Below are 18,786 nucleotides of genomic sequence, written 5' to 3' on the forward strand. Positions count from 1 at the left end.
GCTGTTTAGTTTAGTTTAGTTTCATGCCAGAAGTATTGCTTTCCATCTGAGGGCATCAGTATATGCGGAGGTTTAGAGAAAGTTTGGCAGGACGGGAACTCCTCCCTGGAAAAAGAGTGTGAAAAACATCGTGAGACTCCAGCGCTGCGGGTTCTGGTCCAGGATGGAGTGAGTCAGCGGGAAGCACCGCTTTTCCCCTTGCTACGCCGTCTCAGATCGGGTCCTGACATTCTCATACAGCTGCGGCCTGTGTTTTGGCTTCGGAACATCTGGAAGGCACAACAGCGGCTGCATGAGCAAGCTTGCTTTCCTGCGGTGAGCACGTCAGGCTACCAAATCAAAATTCCATGCTGACACAGACAAAACTCTGCACTAGGGTTGCCAGCAGGGGTGGAGAAAAATGTGTTGTCCCTTTAACAAAAGTTTAATGTGCGGAAAAGGCCTTGAAGCTTTGAGGGCAGGGAGGCAAAGAACATCCCATACAACATCCCATGGATAGGGTTGCCAGGTCCCTCTTCGCCACCGGCGGTGCCTGAGGAAGGCATGGTTTGGGGAGGGGAGGTTTTTCAATGCCATAGGGTTAGGGTTGCCAGGTCCCTCTTCGCCACCAGCAGGAGATTTTGGGGGCGGAGGGACTTCATTGCCATACAGTCCAATTGCCAAAGCGGCCATTTTCTGCAGGGGAACTGATCTCTATCGGCTGGAGATCAGTTGTAATAGCAGGAGATCTCCAGCTAGTACCTGGAGGCTGCCAACACTACCCATGAAGCCTCTACTGAAGAGAAAGTCCCCTGACCTGGATGGCCTGATCTTGTCAGAACTTGACTGCGAAGCATGGTCAACCCTGGTTACTCCTTGGAAGGGAGGTGGGGGTGCCAGATGCCTGGCAACGGCAGGCAATTGCCTGCCAATTAATGGGGTTGCCCACCGGCCCTCAGCTGGCCAACAGGCAGATTCAGGCCAGCTGAAGAGGGGGCAATTAACCGTCACTTCCAGGAAACCATAGCGTTTTTGGAGGAATGTGCTAGATAGGGTTGCCAGGTCCCTCTTCACCACCAGCGGGAGGTTTTGGGGGCAGAGCCTGAGGAGGGCAGGGTTTGGGGAGGGACTTCAATGCCATAGAGTCCAACTGCCAAAGCGGCCATTTTTTCCAGATGATCTGATCTCTGTCAGCTGGAGATCAGTTGTAATAGCAGGAAATCTCCAGCTAGTACCTGGAGGTTGGCAACCCTAGAGCTAGAACGTCCCAGAAGTGACATTATTGCACCGCGCGCGCACACACACCAGCCCCACCACAACGAACTCCCCCTGGACAAGTAGGGGGACAGCTGGTGGGCCTGGCAGAGATTTTTTTTAAAGCCTGTTTCACCACCAAGGACATCTGTTTGTTCAAGGCAAGAGAGGCATATCTTCTGTGGTGCTTTATATCTCATTCTACTGCTGGAAAATCCAGATGCTCCCGAATTCTGTCCTCATCTGCTCCAAAAGTCCCCAGGTCCCTCTCTTAGAGAGGTCAGAACTCCTGGCCCCTGCACCACAATCTGTAACCTACTATGTGTGTGTGAAAAGGATCTTGGGGTCTTAGTAGACCGAACCCTGACCATGAGTCAGCAGTGTGATGCGGTAGCTAAAAAGGCAAATGCAGTCTTGGGCTGCATCAACAGAAATATAGTGTCCAGATCACGCGAAGTGATGGTATCACTTTACTCTGCTCTGGTTAGACCTCAACTAGAGTACTGTGTTCAGATTTGGGAGCCACAATTTAAGAAAGATGTAGACAAGCTGGAACGTATCCAGAGGAGGGCAACAAAGATGGTGAGGGGTCTGGAGACCAAGTCCTATGAGGAAAGGTTGAAGGAGCTGGATATGTTTAGCCTGAAGAGGAGAAGACTGAGAGAGAATATGATAACTATGTTCAAGTATTTGAGGGGCTGTTATATAGAGAATGGTGCTGAGTTGTTTTCTGTTGCCCAAGGTCGGACCAGAACCAACGGGTTGAAATTAAATCAAAAGAGTTTCCGTCTAGACATTAGGAAGAATTTTCTAACAGTTAGAGCGGTTCCTCAGTGGAACAGGCTTCCTCGGGAGGTGGTAAGCTCTCCTTCCCTGGAGGTTTTTAAGAAGAGGTTAGATGGCCATCTGTCAGCAGTGCTGATTCTGTGACCTTAGGCAGATGATGAGAGGGAGGGCATCTTAGCCATCTTCTGGTCACTAGGGGTGTGGGGGGGAGTGAATTCCCTGCATTGGGGTGTGAATTCCCTGCATTGTGCAGGGGGTTGGACTTGATGACCCCTGGTGGTCCCTTCCAATTACAACTTCCTTTCCAAGGAATGGAGGTGCCCCAGACCCACCAGAACACATCCTGCCCACAGCAGTATCAAATGCAGGTGCATAAACCAACAAACATTGGAAGACCTACCTCTGCCGCCCTGTTTGACATAATCTTCATGTTTCTCGCTGCTGGGAAAGAAAGCCAAAAAAATCAATCTAAACTACAAGCAAAAGTAGTTATCTCTGCTGCCCTCTGCTGGCTAAGAACACAATTCCCACATGCTGCTGGGAGCTCCCTGGAAAATGGAATAGGGTACCAAAACCTAACAAATCAAAGTATGGGTGCCAAGGTACAAAAATCTAAAGATGATGCTAGGTAGCATGCACTCCCTCTGGCCACTTGCTGGTTGCATTGCTTAGCTGAAGCCAGGATTGCACGGGGGGGGGGGGGGGGAATTAAGGATGTTTCTTAAAAGTTACTTGCCTAGCCAGACTTCAGATGGAGCTGGACTTCTCCCTGCATTACAACTGATCCCCATACTACAGAGAACCAGTCCCCTGGAGGAAATGGCAGCTTTGGAAGTCAGGCGTTATGGAATCGCATTCCCTCTGAGTTTCTTGCCTTCTGAATAGTCTGTCCTCCCTGAGGTTTAACCCCCCCAAATCTCCAGTAATTTCGAGGGTTGCCAGCTCCGGGTTAGGAAATACCTGGAGAGTTTTGGGTCGAGGCCTGAAGTGGGCAGGGTTTGGTGAGGGGAGGGACATCAATGCCATAGAGTCCAATTGCCAACGTGGCTATTTTCTTCAGGTGAACTGATCTCTAACAGCCGGAGATCAGTTGTAATAGCAGGAGATCTCTAGCTAGTACCCGGAGGTTGGCAACCCTAGTAATTTCCCAAGCTGGAACTGGCGATCCTAAGTGAGTCCAGTGGCCCCTTTAGCTCAGCATCATTTCAACACTAATTGGCAACAGTCCTGTGTGTTCTCGGAGTTCAGAAAAGCAGCAACAATGATTTCTTCCCCCACAGTATGAACTTGGCTTTATGGCTTCCCTTGCTTATATACGTCTTGTAAATGGGATACGCTTTCAGCCTTATAGCCCCACTGCCACACCCATATACTTTAGGCAGAGCTTGACTAAAAGAACGTAAATGTAATTTGCTTATAAATCCATTTTTCTTCTTAATCCCCCACCCCAAACCCACAAAGACTTTGTGAAGGTGTGTTGGTGGTGATACAGGTTCTAGCCAATAGGCAACTTCTACCTTCACCCTAAGGGAGATCAATGGCCAGTCAAGCTCAGTTTTATCTACACACATTGACAACACCTCCTAATGGTCCTATGCTGATGTCTTCCTCATCCCACCCCATGCCAGTCGTAAGATTAGTCAGAACTGAACCTTCCCCAGTACCCATTCATGGGAACTTGACTTACCAGCGGCTCCTTCTCCACAATGCCACACCCAGACCAAGGATGACTACCAACTGCAGTGTGACACACACAGCCAATGGGATCCAGGTGCCCCCGTGCCCTCCACTTTCCAAGCACCGGGTTGTGTTAGGGCACACCGATAGGCAATCTTTCACTGCTCCTGCATAAAGACACCAGAGGAGAACAACTTCTTGAAATCCAAAAATGAGACTACAGTTGCCAACAAGGACAAATTAGGATGAAGATCTAATGGCAAGAGACCTCTGTTCCTTTCTGTGTCTGTTATCTCTATGTTTGTGCTTAGGCTGCTTTGTGGGTCAAAGGAACCACATACTGGATTGGGTTTGAGACCCTAGAGCTGTCACCACTACGATGTCATGTTACTCTGATGAAGAAGGAGGAAGAGGAGTTGGTTTTTATATCCCGCTTTTCTCTACCTTTCAGGTGTCTCAAAGTAGCTTACAATCACCTTCCCTTCCTCTCCCCACCACAGGTACCTTGTGAGATAGGTGGGGCTGAGAAAGTTCGGAGAGAACTGTGATTAGTCCAAGGCCACCCAGCAGGCTTCATGTGGAGGACTGGGGAAACCAACCTGGTTCTCCAGATTAGGGTCCGCCGCTTTTAACCACTACACCACGCCACCTATTCCTTCTTCTGGCTTTCCCCTAACTCAAAAGAACCCAGTGAGGGCAAGGGGAGACACAACGCTAAGGCGGTACCATATGCAGATGCAGTCAGTCACACAACAGCACACAAAATTATGTTCTGGGGTCCAAGGCCATGTGTGGAATGCCCAATTGAAGCATATACACTAAAATGCCACCAGATCTCGAGCTTTCAACAGCAACAAAACTGACCCAGAGAGTTTTTTGGGATGGGCTGTTTTGCTTTTTTCTAATTGGTTGGCCTTGACCTGGATGGGCCAGGCTAGCCTGATCTCATCAGATCTCAGAAGCTAAGCAGGGTCAGCCCTGGTTAGTACTTGGATGGGAGACCACCAAGGAAGTCCAGGGTCGCTTCGCAGGGGCAGGAAATGGACAACCACCTCTGTTCATCGCTAGACTTGAAACCCCCACCAGGGCTCGCCATAAGTCAGCGGCAACTTGTCAGCCCTTTCCTCCAGCAATTGGTTGGCAATCCCTTCTCTAGACACACGTCTGAGAGTTCAGCAATTCCACTCCCTCCCTGAAGCCCTGTCACTACAATTCTGTTCCTGACAATCATCGGAGGCTTTAAAACAAAGAAGGAGGCAAGGGTAGCCGAATTCCGGGCACTATGGGCTAAATTTGGTGCCATCTGGAGTTTTTAATTGGGTTTTATTGCTTAATTTTAAAATTGTTATTAATTTTATTGTTTTTTAATATTTTATTAATTTTTTAAAAAATAAACGAACAAACAAGTACATACACAATCATTCACACAGTTTATACTCCTTCGGGGAATCTATTTCGTCTTACTTCTCCAATCTCATAACTTGACTTTAAATTCCACACTTTGTATAAAAATTTCCTTCTGTACATTGTGACAAATTATAAGATAAAATAAGAAACAAAAAAATTCTAAGCACTGATCTTAATATCTAACCATCTACCCTTTCCATTTGGCATAATCAAAATAACATTTCCATTTCTTTTGAAATTCTTCTTTTATTGTGGATATTTTGGTGTATCCTGGATGATGTTACCTGCCGTGAGACTGGTCTTGGCTGGGGAGGGCGGGTTATAAATCGAAAAAATAAATAAATAAAAGAACTCTGGGTGGAAGAAAAACAGGAAATTAGCTGGGGTGGGGGAGAGGACAAGAGGATTACTCTTCAAATGAGCTGCAGGATTGGTTTCTCATAAAATAAATCTGTATTCACCCATAACATACACCAAACACCTGGCAACCCCCCAACTAGGGCTTCCAGCTCCAGATTGGGAAATACCTGGAGATTTTGGGGGTGGAGCCTGAGGAGGGCGGGGTTTGGGGAGAGGAGGGACTTCACGGGGATGTAATGCCATAGAGTCCACCTTCCAAAGCGGCCATTTTCTCCAGGGGAACTGATCTCTATCGGCTGGAGATCAGTTGTAATAGCAGATCTCCAGCTATCTGCTGAGAGCAAACTGCTGAGTTTCTTATTAATAAATACCCTAGAACCCCCATCTTCTACACCCTACCAAAGGTCCATAAACCTATTCGTCCTCCCATTGGACGACCTATAATTTCTGGTTCTGGCTCTCTTCTCGAACCCATTGCACAATACTTAGATTTTTATTTAAAGCCTTTTGCTTCCAACACTTCCTCATTCGTTCTTGATTCCAGGGATTTTATATCCCAACTAGAAGGTTATAAGGCTCCATCTGCTAGTGTTCTGGCAACACTGGATGTGGTATCCCTATATACACATATCCCTCTAGATGAGGTACGGAACATTATACAAGATCTGTTGGATACCAGGGTTGATTTATTTCTCCCCACTGAATTTCTTTTGCAGCTGCTTGATATTTTGTCTGAACATAATTTTTTCCGGTACAAAAACCAATTTTTCTTACAAGTTAATGGAGTTTCCATGGGTGCTGCATGCGCCCCTTCCATAGCCAATATTTTCATGATTTATTTTGAAAACAGATTTTTATTTCAACATAACCCTTTTTCTCAGGATATTTTATTTTACAAACGTTTTGTGGATGACCTTATATTCAATTTCCGGTCTATCACAACCTACACCTTGTTCCTAGAATGGATTAATACTCTTCATCCCCAATTATCATTCACAGGGACCGTCAGTGATTCCTCCATTTTTTATTTAGATCTTGAAGTTTCTTTAGCTCAGGACTCCACTTTATTTTTCAAACCATATACGAAGCCGTCCTCCAAGCCTTCTGGTCTAGATTTTTCTTCCTGTCATCCACCCCACCTTCTCAAGAATCTCCCCTACAGCCATTTCTTACGTCTAAAACGTAATTCTACTCTGGACAGTGATTTTCAACTATCTGCCCGTGAGCTGCAAAATGCCTTGCGGAACAAGGGTTATCCGGACCACGTTTTACATTCAGCCAAGGCAAGAGCCGATTCTTTAGACAGAGGGGCACTATTTACTTCCCAGAAACCTCGCAACTCCCGATCTGGGGTCACTTGGTCCTTACAATTCAGCTCCAAGTCTAATATGATCAATAAAATAGTTAAGAAACATTGGCACCTTATACAATGCTTACCAGGCTGCCAAACCCCGCCTTTGTGTGGACTTCGCCGTCCCCGGACCATTCGTGACCAATTAGTACATACAGACACTCCTTTGCAGGAGCCCTCTCCAACGTCCCATTTTTTACCACCCGTTTTGGGACATTATCCATGTGGCTCCTGTTCGGTTTGTAATTTATGTCTTACCCTCAAAGAGGTTATCTCTCCTGTTACTGGTTTCAGGTTTACTTTGAGACAGTTCTTTAACTGTTCTTCCAAACAGGTCGTATATTATATCTTATGTAAATGTGGATTTTCCTATATTGGCAGCACAATTAGACCCATTAGAACAAGAATTTCAGAGCATCGGTCTAGGATCCGCTCCGGAAATCTTGAGGCTCCGCTCACTCCGCACTTTATTGATAAAGGACACCGAGATAATGACATGTCTTTCTGCGTCTTGTGGCAGTACCAAGGTCGTCCCTATGATTCCCAAAATATACAAAAAATACTACATCAAATGGAAACCAAACTTATATTTCTCATGGGATCCTTGTCTCCCAATGGTTTAAATAATGAATTGGATTACTCCTGTTTTTTATAAGGAGTTTTCTCCTTTAAGCATTTTTCTTTACTGTTCCACCAGCTGCTGTTCATTTCCTTGCATTGCTTTCTATTTGAACTCGCATCTTGTCAGTTTCATTATATGCTCTGGAGACCTATATAGAAATCCTCTTGGTCCCTCTTTGAAATTGATATGATTGTTATAAACTTTTCTGGTAAGTTTTTAAATATATATTTATGATGGTAGTTGCATAGTTTCTTAATATTAATATTTTTGATATAATGTGAAATAAAGGTTTAACTCTTAATATTTTTAAACAATTATTTATTGACATGATATCTTTATATTAGCATGGTATACTTTTTTGATCATGTTATGCAGATATGTGTAGCTGATGAAGCCATGTGCGAAACGTGTGCATGATCTAGACGACACGTCCGGGCACCTCTTCTGGCACCTCCTCGCTGTGGTCCTCATTTTTGACATTTTGTGTCCAGCTACCGAGAAGTACAGGAAAGTCTTTCATGGACAGCTATATTGTTTTTATGTGATCCATTGGACAATTTCTTTTGTCATATTGCATATTTTGCTGGACTATTTATGCTAATTGTTCAAAAAAAAAACCTGATTGTGTTTCCCTTAATTTTTGTACATATGTTCACTCCTTGCACTTACCTGCACCTTTATAAATTTATCTTGCGTTTAAATTACCTTGTAGTGCTGTTTGGATCTTTTCCATCACCTGGGGGTTGGCAACCCTACCCCCAACCACCCCCCAAAAAGGAAGCAAGGCCTGACAAAAATCCAGCACCCCGCTCCTTACCAGTCATGCTGAAGGTGATCTCCATCTGGTCATCAAAAGAGCACTTCACTCTCCTTTCCTTGCTCCTCGTCCCTTCCCGGTCTCCGGCCGTCTCCTTTTTCAAGCAGATGTGGAGTTGGGAGGCCCGTTCCCCTTTGAAAAGGCTGACTCCTCTCTTCTCTTCATCCTGGAGCTCTTTTTTGCCTTCCCACCACCTGACCACAGTGTGCTGGATTTTTTCGACCGAGACAGAGCAACTCAGGATGTAGCACACGCGGTCTGCTCTCCTGCTCTCCACCGTCTGCCTCGTTCCTGGAAGAGAAAGAAACATCTTTAAGCAGAGGCCGGACAAGCCCTTGTCATGGATGCTCTAGGCTGATCCTGAATTAAGCTTGGGCTTGGACTTGGTGGCCTGTATGGCCCCTTCCAACTCTATGATTCTATCCCTGATGGGCCACTGCGTCAACATGAATTCAAGAAGCAACTGAGACCTGGGTGTTCTTGGGTCCCTCTCTCTCTCTTGAAAGTATGTTGTCAGTGATCCAGGATTGCCTAGTGCAGGGGAAAGGAGAGGTATTACTGGTAGGGTTGCCAGCTCTGGGTTGGGAAATACCTGGAGATTTGGAGGTGGAGCCTGAGGAAGGCGGGGTTTGGAGAGGGGAGGAACTTCAATGCCATAGAGTCCAATGGCCAAAGTGGCCATTTTCTCCAGGTGAACTGATCTCTATTGGCTGGAGATCATTGGTAACAGCAGGAGATCTCCAGCTAGTACCTGGAGGTTAGCCACCCTACCGACAGCTGAAGTGAGAAGATGGATCAGACGTTCAGAAGAAACAGGAAATATCTTTCTGCCTGCTGAATGAGATTTGAATCTCCACCACTTTGTAAGCCACTTTGAGACTCCTTAAAGGTAGAGAAAATCAGGGTACAAAACCCAACTGTTCTTCTAGGTTCCTGGCACCCAGTTATACCTGTGTGCCAGTATCTGCAGGGGTTCCCAACAGCTTTTCTAGACTCAAGGAAAGATTGAACATTTAACAACTATATTCCCGACTTGGTCCCAGTGTGCAGATCAAAAAAATCCACATATTTGGGGGATAGAAAAATCTAAATACACCTCCAAAAAACTGGAGTGTGTTAAAAAAAAATTAAAGCCATGTCAGACATGAGAAATCTCAGGTGGCATTTTGGGTTTCTGCAGCTCAGGCTGGCCGGGTCTCCCACTAGAGCAAGAGTTGGGGGAGGGGCTGTGGCTCAGTTTGTAGAGCATCTGCTTGGCATGCAGAAGGTCCCAGGTTCAATTCCTGGCATCTCCAGTTAAAGGGACTAGGCAAGTAGGTGATGTGAGACCTCTCTCTGCCTGAGACCCTGGAGAGCCGCTGCCAGTCTGAGTAGACAATACTGACTTTGATGGACTGAGGGTCTGATTCGGTATAAGGCAGCTTCATGTGTTCATGTGAGTTCTCCTGCCCCTGCACTCCATGCTCCCACAGCTCCAACAGGGAGGAGAATGAGGCAAAAAGTGGTGTTGCCGTGATGCCATAATGTCACATGGGTGTTTTCACCATAGAGATTTGGAAGATTCCTAGTGTTGTCATATGCGCTGCCTGACCTCCTGCCCTGGTCATGGCAACCACACCAGAGACTCACTATACTGCCTAAGCAGCAATGCCCGTCACTTTGGCAAGTGCTCCATTGCTTTGTGCAAGCCTGTCCAAGATGAGAGGCCGGGTCACCCCTGCAAAACCAGCAAAAGGGAAGCCATGATCCTGAATTGTCTCCTGATCCAAAGAGAAGCCATAACGCCGAAGCGAGAGCATCACGTTGCCTTCTCCTGCCGTTCCCCCGCCCCCATGAGAAAAACATCCGCCACGATCGGCATTTACAACTAAGAAGAATTCCTCTGCCGCATCCCTGGAGTGCAGAGATTTATACCTTCCTGAGATGCTGATACACATGACAAGATCGCGTCAAGCCATCCCGGAGATGTGCAAATCATTGGTGCCAGCTTAGTTTACAAATTGTCACTATGCCCGATCTATGCATCCGAAGTCTTTGATCCCTATTGTTTTAGATAGGAGCCATCTGGGGAATCTCAACCCCCTCCCACCCCCAGAGAAGGGTATATTTTACCCTCCCCGACAGAGTGAGTGAGAATTCAGGTTCTGCCCTACCTCTCTCTCCTTTTTACCGTGTGTGTTGAGTTTGGCGAAGCTCCATACACACACCCTCTTTCGGTGACTTGACTGGCTCAAGGCTCCGATCCATCCCTCTCCCATCCCCCGCTATACTGTATTTTGTACCTGTGTGCCACGGATCTTGGACATCTCCACTTCTAGATCGGTAATGTATTACTCAATCAACAATATCCTCTCTTTTGAGAAACGTCTCTAATCCTACCTCCTTTTATTCTTAGTTTCTTGTATGTATGTATTTGCAACACTGAATGAATGAATACATAAACACTTTTAATCTGGAAATCCTTGGTCTGTTGTTATTCTAAGGTTCACCGAAAACAACCATGGTATACATTGGGTGATTCCGCTATATAAATAAATTGGTACCGCTGCTCATGCTAATTTCCCCAATCAAAGAGCAGTTTTGGTAACACTAGAATGTTGTGACAGGGGAAATTACACATTTTAGCTTTAGGTTCGAAGGAGTGATCCAAACCACTACTAACAACTCAAGTAGAAACTGTTTTCTTTAGTGATGGATCATCACCAAGGTGAGCATCTATTCCTAAGAAAATTCAAGATGCTGACAACTTTACAGGCAAAAGGCATAAGCATATATAGGCAAATAGACATCATGGAGTTGCAGATCTTTTACACTGGCTACCAAGACTAGATTAATTCATGCCATTGTATTCCCTGTTACTATGTATGGGTGTGAAAGCTGGACAGTGAAGAAAGCTGATAGGAAGAAAACAGATTCCTCTGAAAGGTGGTGTTGGAGGAGAGTGTTACGGATTCCTTGGACTGCCAAAAAAAACAAATCAGTGGGTTATAGATCAAATCAAGCCTGAACTGACCCTAGAAGCTAAAATGACTAAACTGAGGCTGTCGTATTTTGGTCACGTCATGAGACAACAAGAGTCACTGGAAAAGACAGTCATGCTAGGAAAAGTTGAGGGCAGCAGGAAAAGAGGAAGACCCAACAAGAGATGGATGGACTCAATAAAGGAAGCCACAGCCTTCAGTTTGCAAGATCTGAGCAAGGCTGTCAAAGATAGGACATTTTGGAGGTCACCATGAGTTGGAAGCGGCTTGACGGCACTTAACACACACACACAATGACAACTCAATACTGCACCAAATTGTAACCAATAGAAACTAAATCCATACTTCCTTCTTAACATACTTTTAAGAATACTGCTGCCTTATCTGTCTCACTCTACTAGCGCAAGAAGAATCGCTGACTGCTATGTTTGAGGAAAGAAGATATGGGTTAAAGGTTAGTTTGCCCTATGAGGCGAGGAATGCAGACTTTTGGAGACTTCAGCTGAAAGCACAGATGACAGCGATAGATCAACACTCGGTCAAACTTCCTTCAGCACAAGGTCAAACGTTCCCTTCACTGCCATGGCTACACTATGGCTCCTTCACATTTCACCTTTTTCCCCCTTCAGTTGCAGCGAAGCCGTGATGTCACTTCCAGGTATGCAACCACACGTGATGAGACGGCATTGTGTGCCATGACATCACAATGCCACACCCCAAAAGCTCTCAGGGATTGCTGGCAAGCCTAATATGGCCCCACCAGGAATTGAGGGGGACAGGATTAGGGGACGGGAGAGAGGATGTGGGGGATACAGGTAATTTCTGTGAAAGGAAGGAAGGGTTGAGGTTGGCTGAGGGAGGGAGAATGAGAAAACAGTGTATGAATGGGAGAGCTAGGGAGAGCTAGGGAGGGGGGAAGGAAGGTGCATAACCAGGTGGGTGGGGGGGCAAGCAGAAGAAGAGCAGAGAAAGTGGGGAGCAGTAGGTGGAATAGATTTTCTCCTCCTCCACAAGTCCTCACTGGACTCCCCCCCTTGTAAACTTCTCAGTGGCCATTAGGGTACTAACTGGAGATCTCCTGCTATTACAACTGATCTCAACTTGCAGTAGGGCTGCCAACCTCCCGGTACTAGCTGGAGATCTCCTGCTATTACAACTGATCTCCAGCCGATAGTGATCAGTTCACCTGGAGAAAATGGCTGCTTTGGCAGTTGGCCTCTATGGCATTGAAGTCCCTCCCCTCACCAAATCCCACCCTCCTCAGGCTTCTCCCCAAAAACCTCCCACCGATGGCAAAGAGGGACCCAGCAACCCTAACTTGCAGAGACCTAATTATAAAGCTCTGGCTGCCTCCAGATTATGATCATTACATTCCCTCTTTCCAGACAGGAAGTGTGCCCCTAATCCAGCAGCATCACTACCTAGGGTTGCCAACCTTCAGGTGGTGGCTGGAGATCTCCCGCTATTACAACTGATCTCCAGCTGATAGGGATCAGTTCACCTGGAGAAAATAGCCGCTTTGGCAATTGGACTCTATGGCATTGAAGTCCCTCCCCAAACCCCGCCCTCCTCAGGCTCCGCCCCAAAAACCTCCCGCCGGTGACAAAGAGGGACCTGGCAACCCCAATGGCAATGGGCTCTGTTAGGCATGTATGTCACCTCCATATGGGACTCATATCTTTGCATGACCCAAGGCTGGGTTGAAGCATCGCCTCCCCCGTCAGAAAGCAGCACTGGAACATGTCTCGCTCCTAATGGCTGATGCTCAGATTTAATTTGTGCCCTTGCTCACCAGGACTCAACCCTGGCATCTGTTGTCCAGGCTCAACCCTAGAACGTCCAAAATAAGAAGAGATGACAAATGACCCTGATTAGGGACAATACAATTCCCTCACCAGAAATTAAATTAGGTACACCAGGAATTAGGATGTAAGTTGAGTTTGGGCATCCATTTTCTAAAAACTAAACCATGGGTGGGGAACGTCAAGCCCGGGGGCCGTTTAAGGCCCGCAGAATCATTTGGTCTGGCCCTTTGTGGGTCCTGGCAGATCTCTAGCTCAGAAGGATCTCAGACTGGTGATCCGCCCCCTCCCACGGACAGGAATAGCCTCTATTCGAGGCGGATGTGAGTTTGTTTTGCCGAGAAAAGGAACCTTCTCCCCCCCCCCCCCGAGTGTGCAACCGGTTGGATGCCTGCCTGCCTGTGTGTGTGTGTGTGGGGGGTCATCTGGGGCAGCTGCCTGCTTGGGGTTTGGTCGGCTAATTTTTAAGTTGATAATTTTGTATGGCCTGCGAATGATGTTATAAATATCCAAATGGCCCTTGGCGGAAAAAACGGTTCCCCTGGATGATGCTTAGACGCCAAGTAGGAAAGAGGAGATAGGCATGTTACTGATCAGATCAAACAGATAGGTAGTAAATTCAAGAAACCTGAAATAAAAATCTTCTTCACACAACGTGGGATTTAGTTAAGGAATTCACTATCACAAGATGTTTTTAGGACACCAGCTTAAAGGGCCAGAACCGACACAACGAATATGATCCCTTTACATGTAAATGGGCATGACACGTGAATACATGGGGGGAGGATTCTGCTTGGTAAACCATTGAGTTTTGGTGAATCCTAGACTGTCACCCCTGCCACACTGATGTCACTTCCAGTTTTTCAACAGAAGTGATGTCATGCGCTGCGCTCCCCACCAGCCTTTGGGGCACTAGCCAGGATCAGAGGGAGAAAAAGAAGAGTTGGTTTTTATACCCCAATTTTATCTACCTTTTAAGGAGTCTCAAAGCGGCTTACAATCGCCTTCCCTCCCCCCGCCCCCCACAACAGACACCTTGTGAGATAGGTGGGGCTGAGAGAGTTCTAAGAGAACTGTGACTGGCCCAAGGTCACCCAGCTTGGTTTCATGTGGAGGAGTGGGGAATCGAACCCCGTTCTCCACATTAGAGTGCTGCTCATGTGGAGAAGTGGGGAATCACCGCCATTAGAGTCCACCGCCATTAACCACTACATCATGCTGGCATCCCTAGTCTGAAAACAGCAGATGCGCATAAACCTCAGCAAGATCAGGCTCAGATTGATCCCTGTCTCTAGCTGGGGAATTCGACTCCTTTGGAGAACTGTTCCTTGTCTGAGCATATTCGGAGAGTTAAACATCTAAGGGATGGGTTCCCGCCTGGCAAGTTTGTCTTAGACATATTTTAGATGTTCCCTCACTCACCTGTGACAATTATCAGATCGTAATAATTCTGCAGCTCGCACCAGTATCTACCGGTGTCATTGTCCGTCACGTTGCTAAAGTGAAGGGAGTAATTCGGAAGCATCTCAAGACGATCCCAGGCAGCCGGATAACGCTCCACGCCATCGCGCTGCGCTTTGCGGAAGAGAAGAGCCGCAGTGCCTTTCTGGTCAAAGTACCAGTTCATTTCTCTGCGTTGCTCAGGACAGTGCGGACAGGGACATGGTAGCTCCACCGAAGAGTCTTTCTCTGCATACACAACTTTGGAGCAAAAAAAAAAAAGCCTTCATTAACGTCAGGCCAGAAAAAAAAACACAGTGGGGATTGCACTCATGATAAAAAGGTCAAGGTAGCCCCCTGTGCGAGCACCAGGTCAACACAACACAACACAAGTCTTTATTGGCATATAAAAGGAAGAACATACATTTGGATAAAACCGAGTACAAATAAATAAAATTGGATAAAACCATCCCGAATCAGCCATTAAGGAAAGCTACGCACCATTCACAACACCTGATTGCTAGCTGTAAGAACTTGGCCACTGATTCAATTATTTTAGGGTTTTGTGTGTTCATAAGATCGGATGTCCTGATTTCACCAGAAAGCCATTCCCTGTTTATGAACAGTGGGTCGGTGAATTGGGATCGGCTCCAAGCATAAAAGCAACAATTAAAAAGGACATGCACAAGGGATTCAATTTCACCATTCCCGTAGGGGCAAACTCTTTCCGCAAATGGGATTTTATTAAACTTTCCATATAGCAAGGCGGAGGGTAGTGCCTGGCAAGCATATATGCTCTACGCTGTTGTGGTGCAGTTAGACATGTAAAGTATAGGAGCACCAGGTCATTACTGACTCAAGGGGTGATGTCACATCACAATGTTTTATAGGCAGCCAATGTTTACAGGGTGGTTTGCCACTGCCTTCCCCCGTCTTTACCCCCAGCAAACTGGGTACTCATTTTATCACCCTCGGAAGGATGGAAGGTTGAGTCAACCTTGAGCTGGCTACCTGAAACCGATGGGGCATGAGAAATTAACTGGGAGATACTGGGAGATGAGCACAGTTGCAACTATGGCCATTAACGCATGGCTCCTTTCTCTGATTTTTGTCCGTGTGTAGTCACATGTCTTTTAATCTCAATTTCAAAAAGTCACACGCATGGGGCGTGCAAGAGCCGCTGCTGGTGGGGCTGAGAGAGTTCGGAGAGAACTGTGACTAGCCCAAGGTCACCCAGCAGGCTTCATGTGGTGGAGTGGGGAATCTAAACTGGTTCACCAGATTGAAATCCGCCACTCATGTGGAGGAATGTGGAATCGAACCTGGTTCTCCAGATTATCGTCTGCTGCTCTTAACCACTACACCACTTTGGCTCTTGTGGTAGAATCATAGAATCATAGAGTTGGAAGGGACCACCAGGGTCATCAAGTCTAACCCCCTGCACAATGCAGGGAATTCACAACTACCTCCCCCCCCCAAACCCCTAGTGACCAGAAGATGGCCAAGATACCCTCCCTCTCATCATCTTCCTAAAATCACAGAATCAGCATTGCTGACAGATGGCCATCTAACCTCTTCTTAAAAACCTCCAGGGAAGGAGAGCTCACCACCTCCTGAGGAAGCCTGTTCCACTGAGGAACCACTCTGTTAGAAAATTCTTCCTAATGTCTAGACAGAAACTCTTTTGATTTAATTTCAACCCGTTGGTTCTGGTCCGACCTTCTTGGGCAACAGAAAACAACTCAGCACCATCTTCTATATGACAGCCCCTCAAGTACTTGAACATAGTTATCATCACCCCCTTTCAGTCTTCTCCTCTTCAGGCTCAACATACCCAGCTCCTTCAACCTTTCCTCATAGGACTTGATCTCCAGACCCCTCACCATCTTTGTTGCCCTCCTCTGGACATGTTCCAGCTTGTCTACATCTTTCTTAAATTGTGGTGCCCAAAACTGAACAAAGTACTCTAGGTGAGGTCGAATCAGAGCAGAGTAAAGCGCATACCATCACTTCCCGTGATCTGGACACTATATTTCTGTTGATGCAGCCCAAGACTGCATTTGTCAATAAGATACAAACATTTATTTATAATTTTTTATTTGCTATAATTATTTATTTGTTATTTATAATAACGTTTATTTATAAAGTTCAAGGTATTCCACCACTCCGCCTATGTAGCTTGCTTTGGCATGTGGACTCTACATCATTATACCCTGCTGAGGTCCCTCCCCTCCTCACACCCCGCCCTCCCAGGCTCTACCCCCCAAATCTCCAGGTATTTCCCAACCCAGAGCTGGCCACCCTGTGTGTCACACACACACTTTGGGATGTTGTGAAACAGGATGCTGGATTACTTTTAGACTTTTGCATGAGGCAAGACCCCAGGACCTCATCCATCAAAACTGGAATGGCAAGCTTAAGCATTAACAGTTGTCAGATGGAAGTTATTTTGAACACTGGGGCAGTGTTGCCAATGTGACTAGGTGTTTGTGTGCAAAGGTTTATTATGCAATCTAGGGCAAATCTCTGCCTTCCACCACAAATGCCTTTGCATTACAGGCAGATTTAGCCAAAGCCTGTTTTAGGTCTCTGGAGAGGCAACGTATATATTTATTTTCTAAATAAATAAATGTGGTGGGGGTGGGGGGGAATCCCAAAGCTTTCATCCTTGAACACAGCATCCAATCCTGTGTTTGCGGAATCAATGCCTTGGGCAGAGAATCCGTAGAAGAGTTGAACTCTGAAGACCCCAAACCCCACCCTCCTCAGGCTCTGCCCCCAAAATCTCCAGGTATTTCCCAACCCGGAGCTGGCAATCCTAGTTCTTACCATTCCTCCCAAGTAATGATGTGGTGACCCCATGTACAGGAGGGAAAGGATCCAGTTTAATAGTAACCTCTAGGGTTGTCAACTTTTAAACTGGTCCCTTTAATATCAGTTTGATCCGCAGCAAATATCAGGGGATGTGATTTACCTCCAAATATCAGGTGATGTGATTTACTAAAAGCTCCCACAGTCTATTTTTGCATGTAAACTTCTATTAAAGAGACAGGATTTCTCCACCCCTCTGCCAAATGGATACCGTAGTAAAATTGAAAAGGACCTTTCAACAGGTAGAATGTTTCTCCAGTGATTAAAGGTACCAATTATTAAAGGAACAGGAATTCCTGCTTTCCTTACAATAATAATAGATTGCCATTAGTGTTAAGGGGATATTTAGGGTTGCCAAATTCCAAGCCAGAGAATGGTGTTGTACCTTGAAAGTCCCCCAGTGAAGCTGTGGCTTCTCTGTTTATCCCTTCCCTTATTCTAGACTTCCACCCCTGCCTCCTATACAGCACAGCTGGAACAATGGTTGTTTTAACAAGCAGAGAAAGAGACCATGATGGGACCTAGGGTTACCAGGTCCCTCTCCGCCAATGGTGGGTTTTTGGGGGTGGAGCCTAAGGAGGGCGGGGTTTGGGGAGGGGAGGGACTTCAATGCCATAGAGTCCAATGGCCAAAACAGCCATTTTCTCCAGGTGAACTGATCTCTATCATCTGGAGATCAGTTGTAATAGCAGGAGATCTCCAGTTCGTACCTGGAGGTTGGCAACTCTCATGGGACCTCAGAAGGGGCAGGCAGGAAGGTACAACTGCTCCATTTCCTGCTGTATTAGGACATTTAAAGATTTCAGAGTTGATCGATAGGGTACCTGCCTGGCCACTCAATACAATACAAAACCCTTAATGGCATAAATACAATCGTTCTGCTTAAAATTTGCCAGACAGAAGGCCGCAAAATCTAAAATATCTACATCTGATAGGGCATGTAAAATACGAAAACCTGGCCACACTAGGAATAGAACTTATTTCCAGTCTCCCTAGGGATGCCAACCTCCAGGTGGGACATGAAGATTTCCTAGAATTACAACTGATCTCCAGACTACAAAGAATAGTTACCCTGGAGAAAATGGCATCTTTGAAGGGTGGACTATATGGCATTACACCCCACTGAGCTCCCTCTCCTCCCCAAAGCCCACGTTTCCCAGGCTCCATCCCCCATATCTCCAGGGATTTCCCAACCTGTAGTTGGCAACCCTAAATCACCCTCTGCAATCATAAGTGTGTTGTGGAACTTTACAAATTAGGTGTCATGAGCATAAACCCATAAGGCTCCCTTTATAGATGTTCATTTGACCCCACCCCATCAAGTACAACGAACGCCCAAAGGTTTCGTTCTTACTTTTTGCCACGCAGAGCTGCAAAGACAAGAAGAAGACGGCTAGAGCACCAGCGGCAGTCACGAAGCTGCGTGGAACGCCACACAT

The 18,786-nt window shown here is 46.4% G+C and overlaps 1 protein-coding gene across 1 annotated transcript; it reads right to left on the bottom strand.

The window, feature by feature from the left end:
- Positions 1 to 201: 201 nt before the first annotated feature.
- On the bottom strand, positions 202 to 18,786 carry LY6G6F (lymphocyte antigen 6 family member G6F). Its single transcript, XM_056867216.1, has 6 exons — positions 18,702 to 18,786; positions 14,459 to 14,737; positions 8,254 to 8,544; positions 3,707 to 3,863; positions 2,420 to 2,460; positions 202 to 269 (listed from the first exon to the last, which is right to left on the bottom strand). The coding sequence occupies exons 1-6, from the start codon at positions 18,784 to 18,786 to the stop codon at positions 202 to 204; spliced, it is 921 nt and encodes a 306-aa protein (XP_056723194.1).

The sequence above is a fragment of the Euleptes europaea genome, chromosome 1, assembly GCF_029931775.1.
Source record: "Euleptes europaea isolate rEulEur1 chromosome 1, rEulEur1.hap1, whole genome shotgun sequence".
In the NCBI taxonomy this organism is placed as follows: Eukaryota; Metazoa; Chordata; class Lepidosauria; order Squamata; family Sphaerodactylidae; genus Euleptes; species Euleptes europaea.

Excerpts from the sequence above, each read along its gene's own strand:
- LY6G6F (XM_056867216.1), bottom strand. The coding sequence starts at position 18,786 with ATGTGTGGCGTTCCACGCAGCTTCGTGACTGCCGCTGGTGCTCTAGCC. Across the intron at positions 14,738-18,701 it reads GCAGCTCTGCGTGGCAAAAA|TTGTGTATGCAGAGAAAGAC; the intron begins GTAAGAACGAAA and ends TTTGCTCCAAAG. Across the intron at positions 2,461-3,706 it reads TTGTGGAGAAGGAGCCGCTG|CAGCGAGAAACATGAAGATT; the intron begins GTAAGTCAAGTT and ends TTTCTTTCCCAG.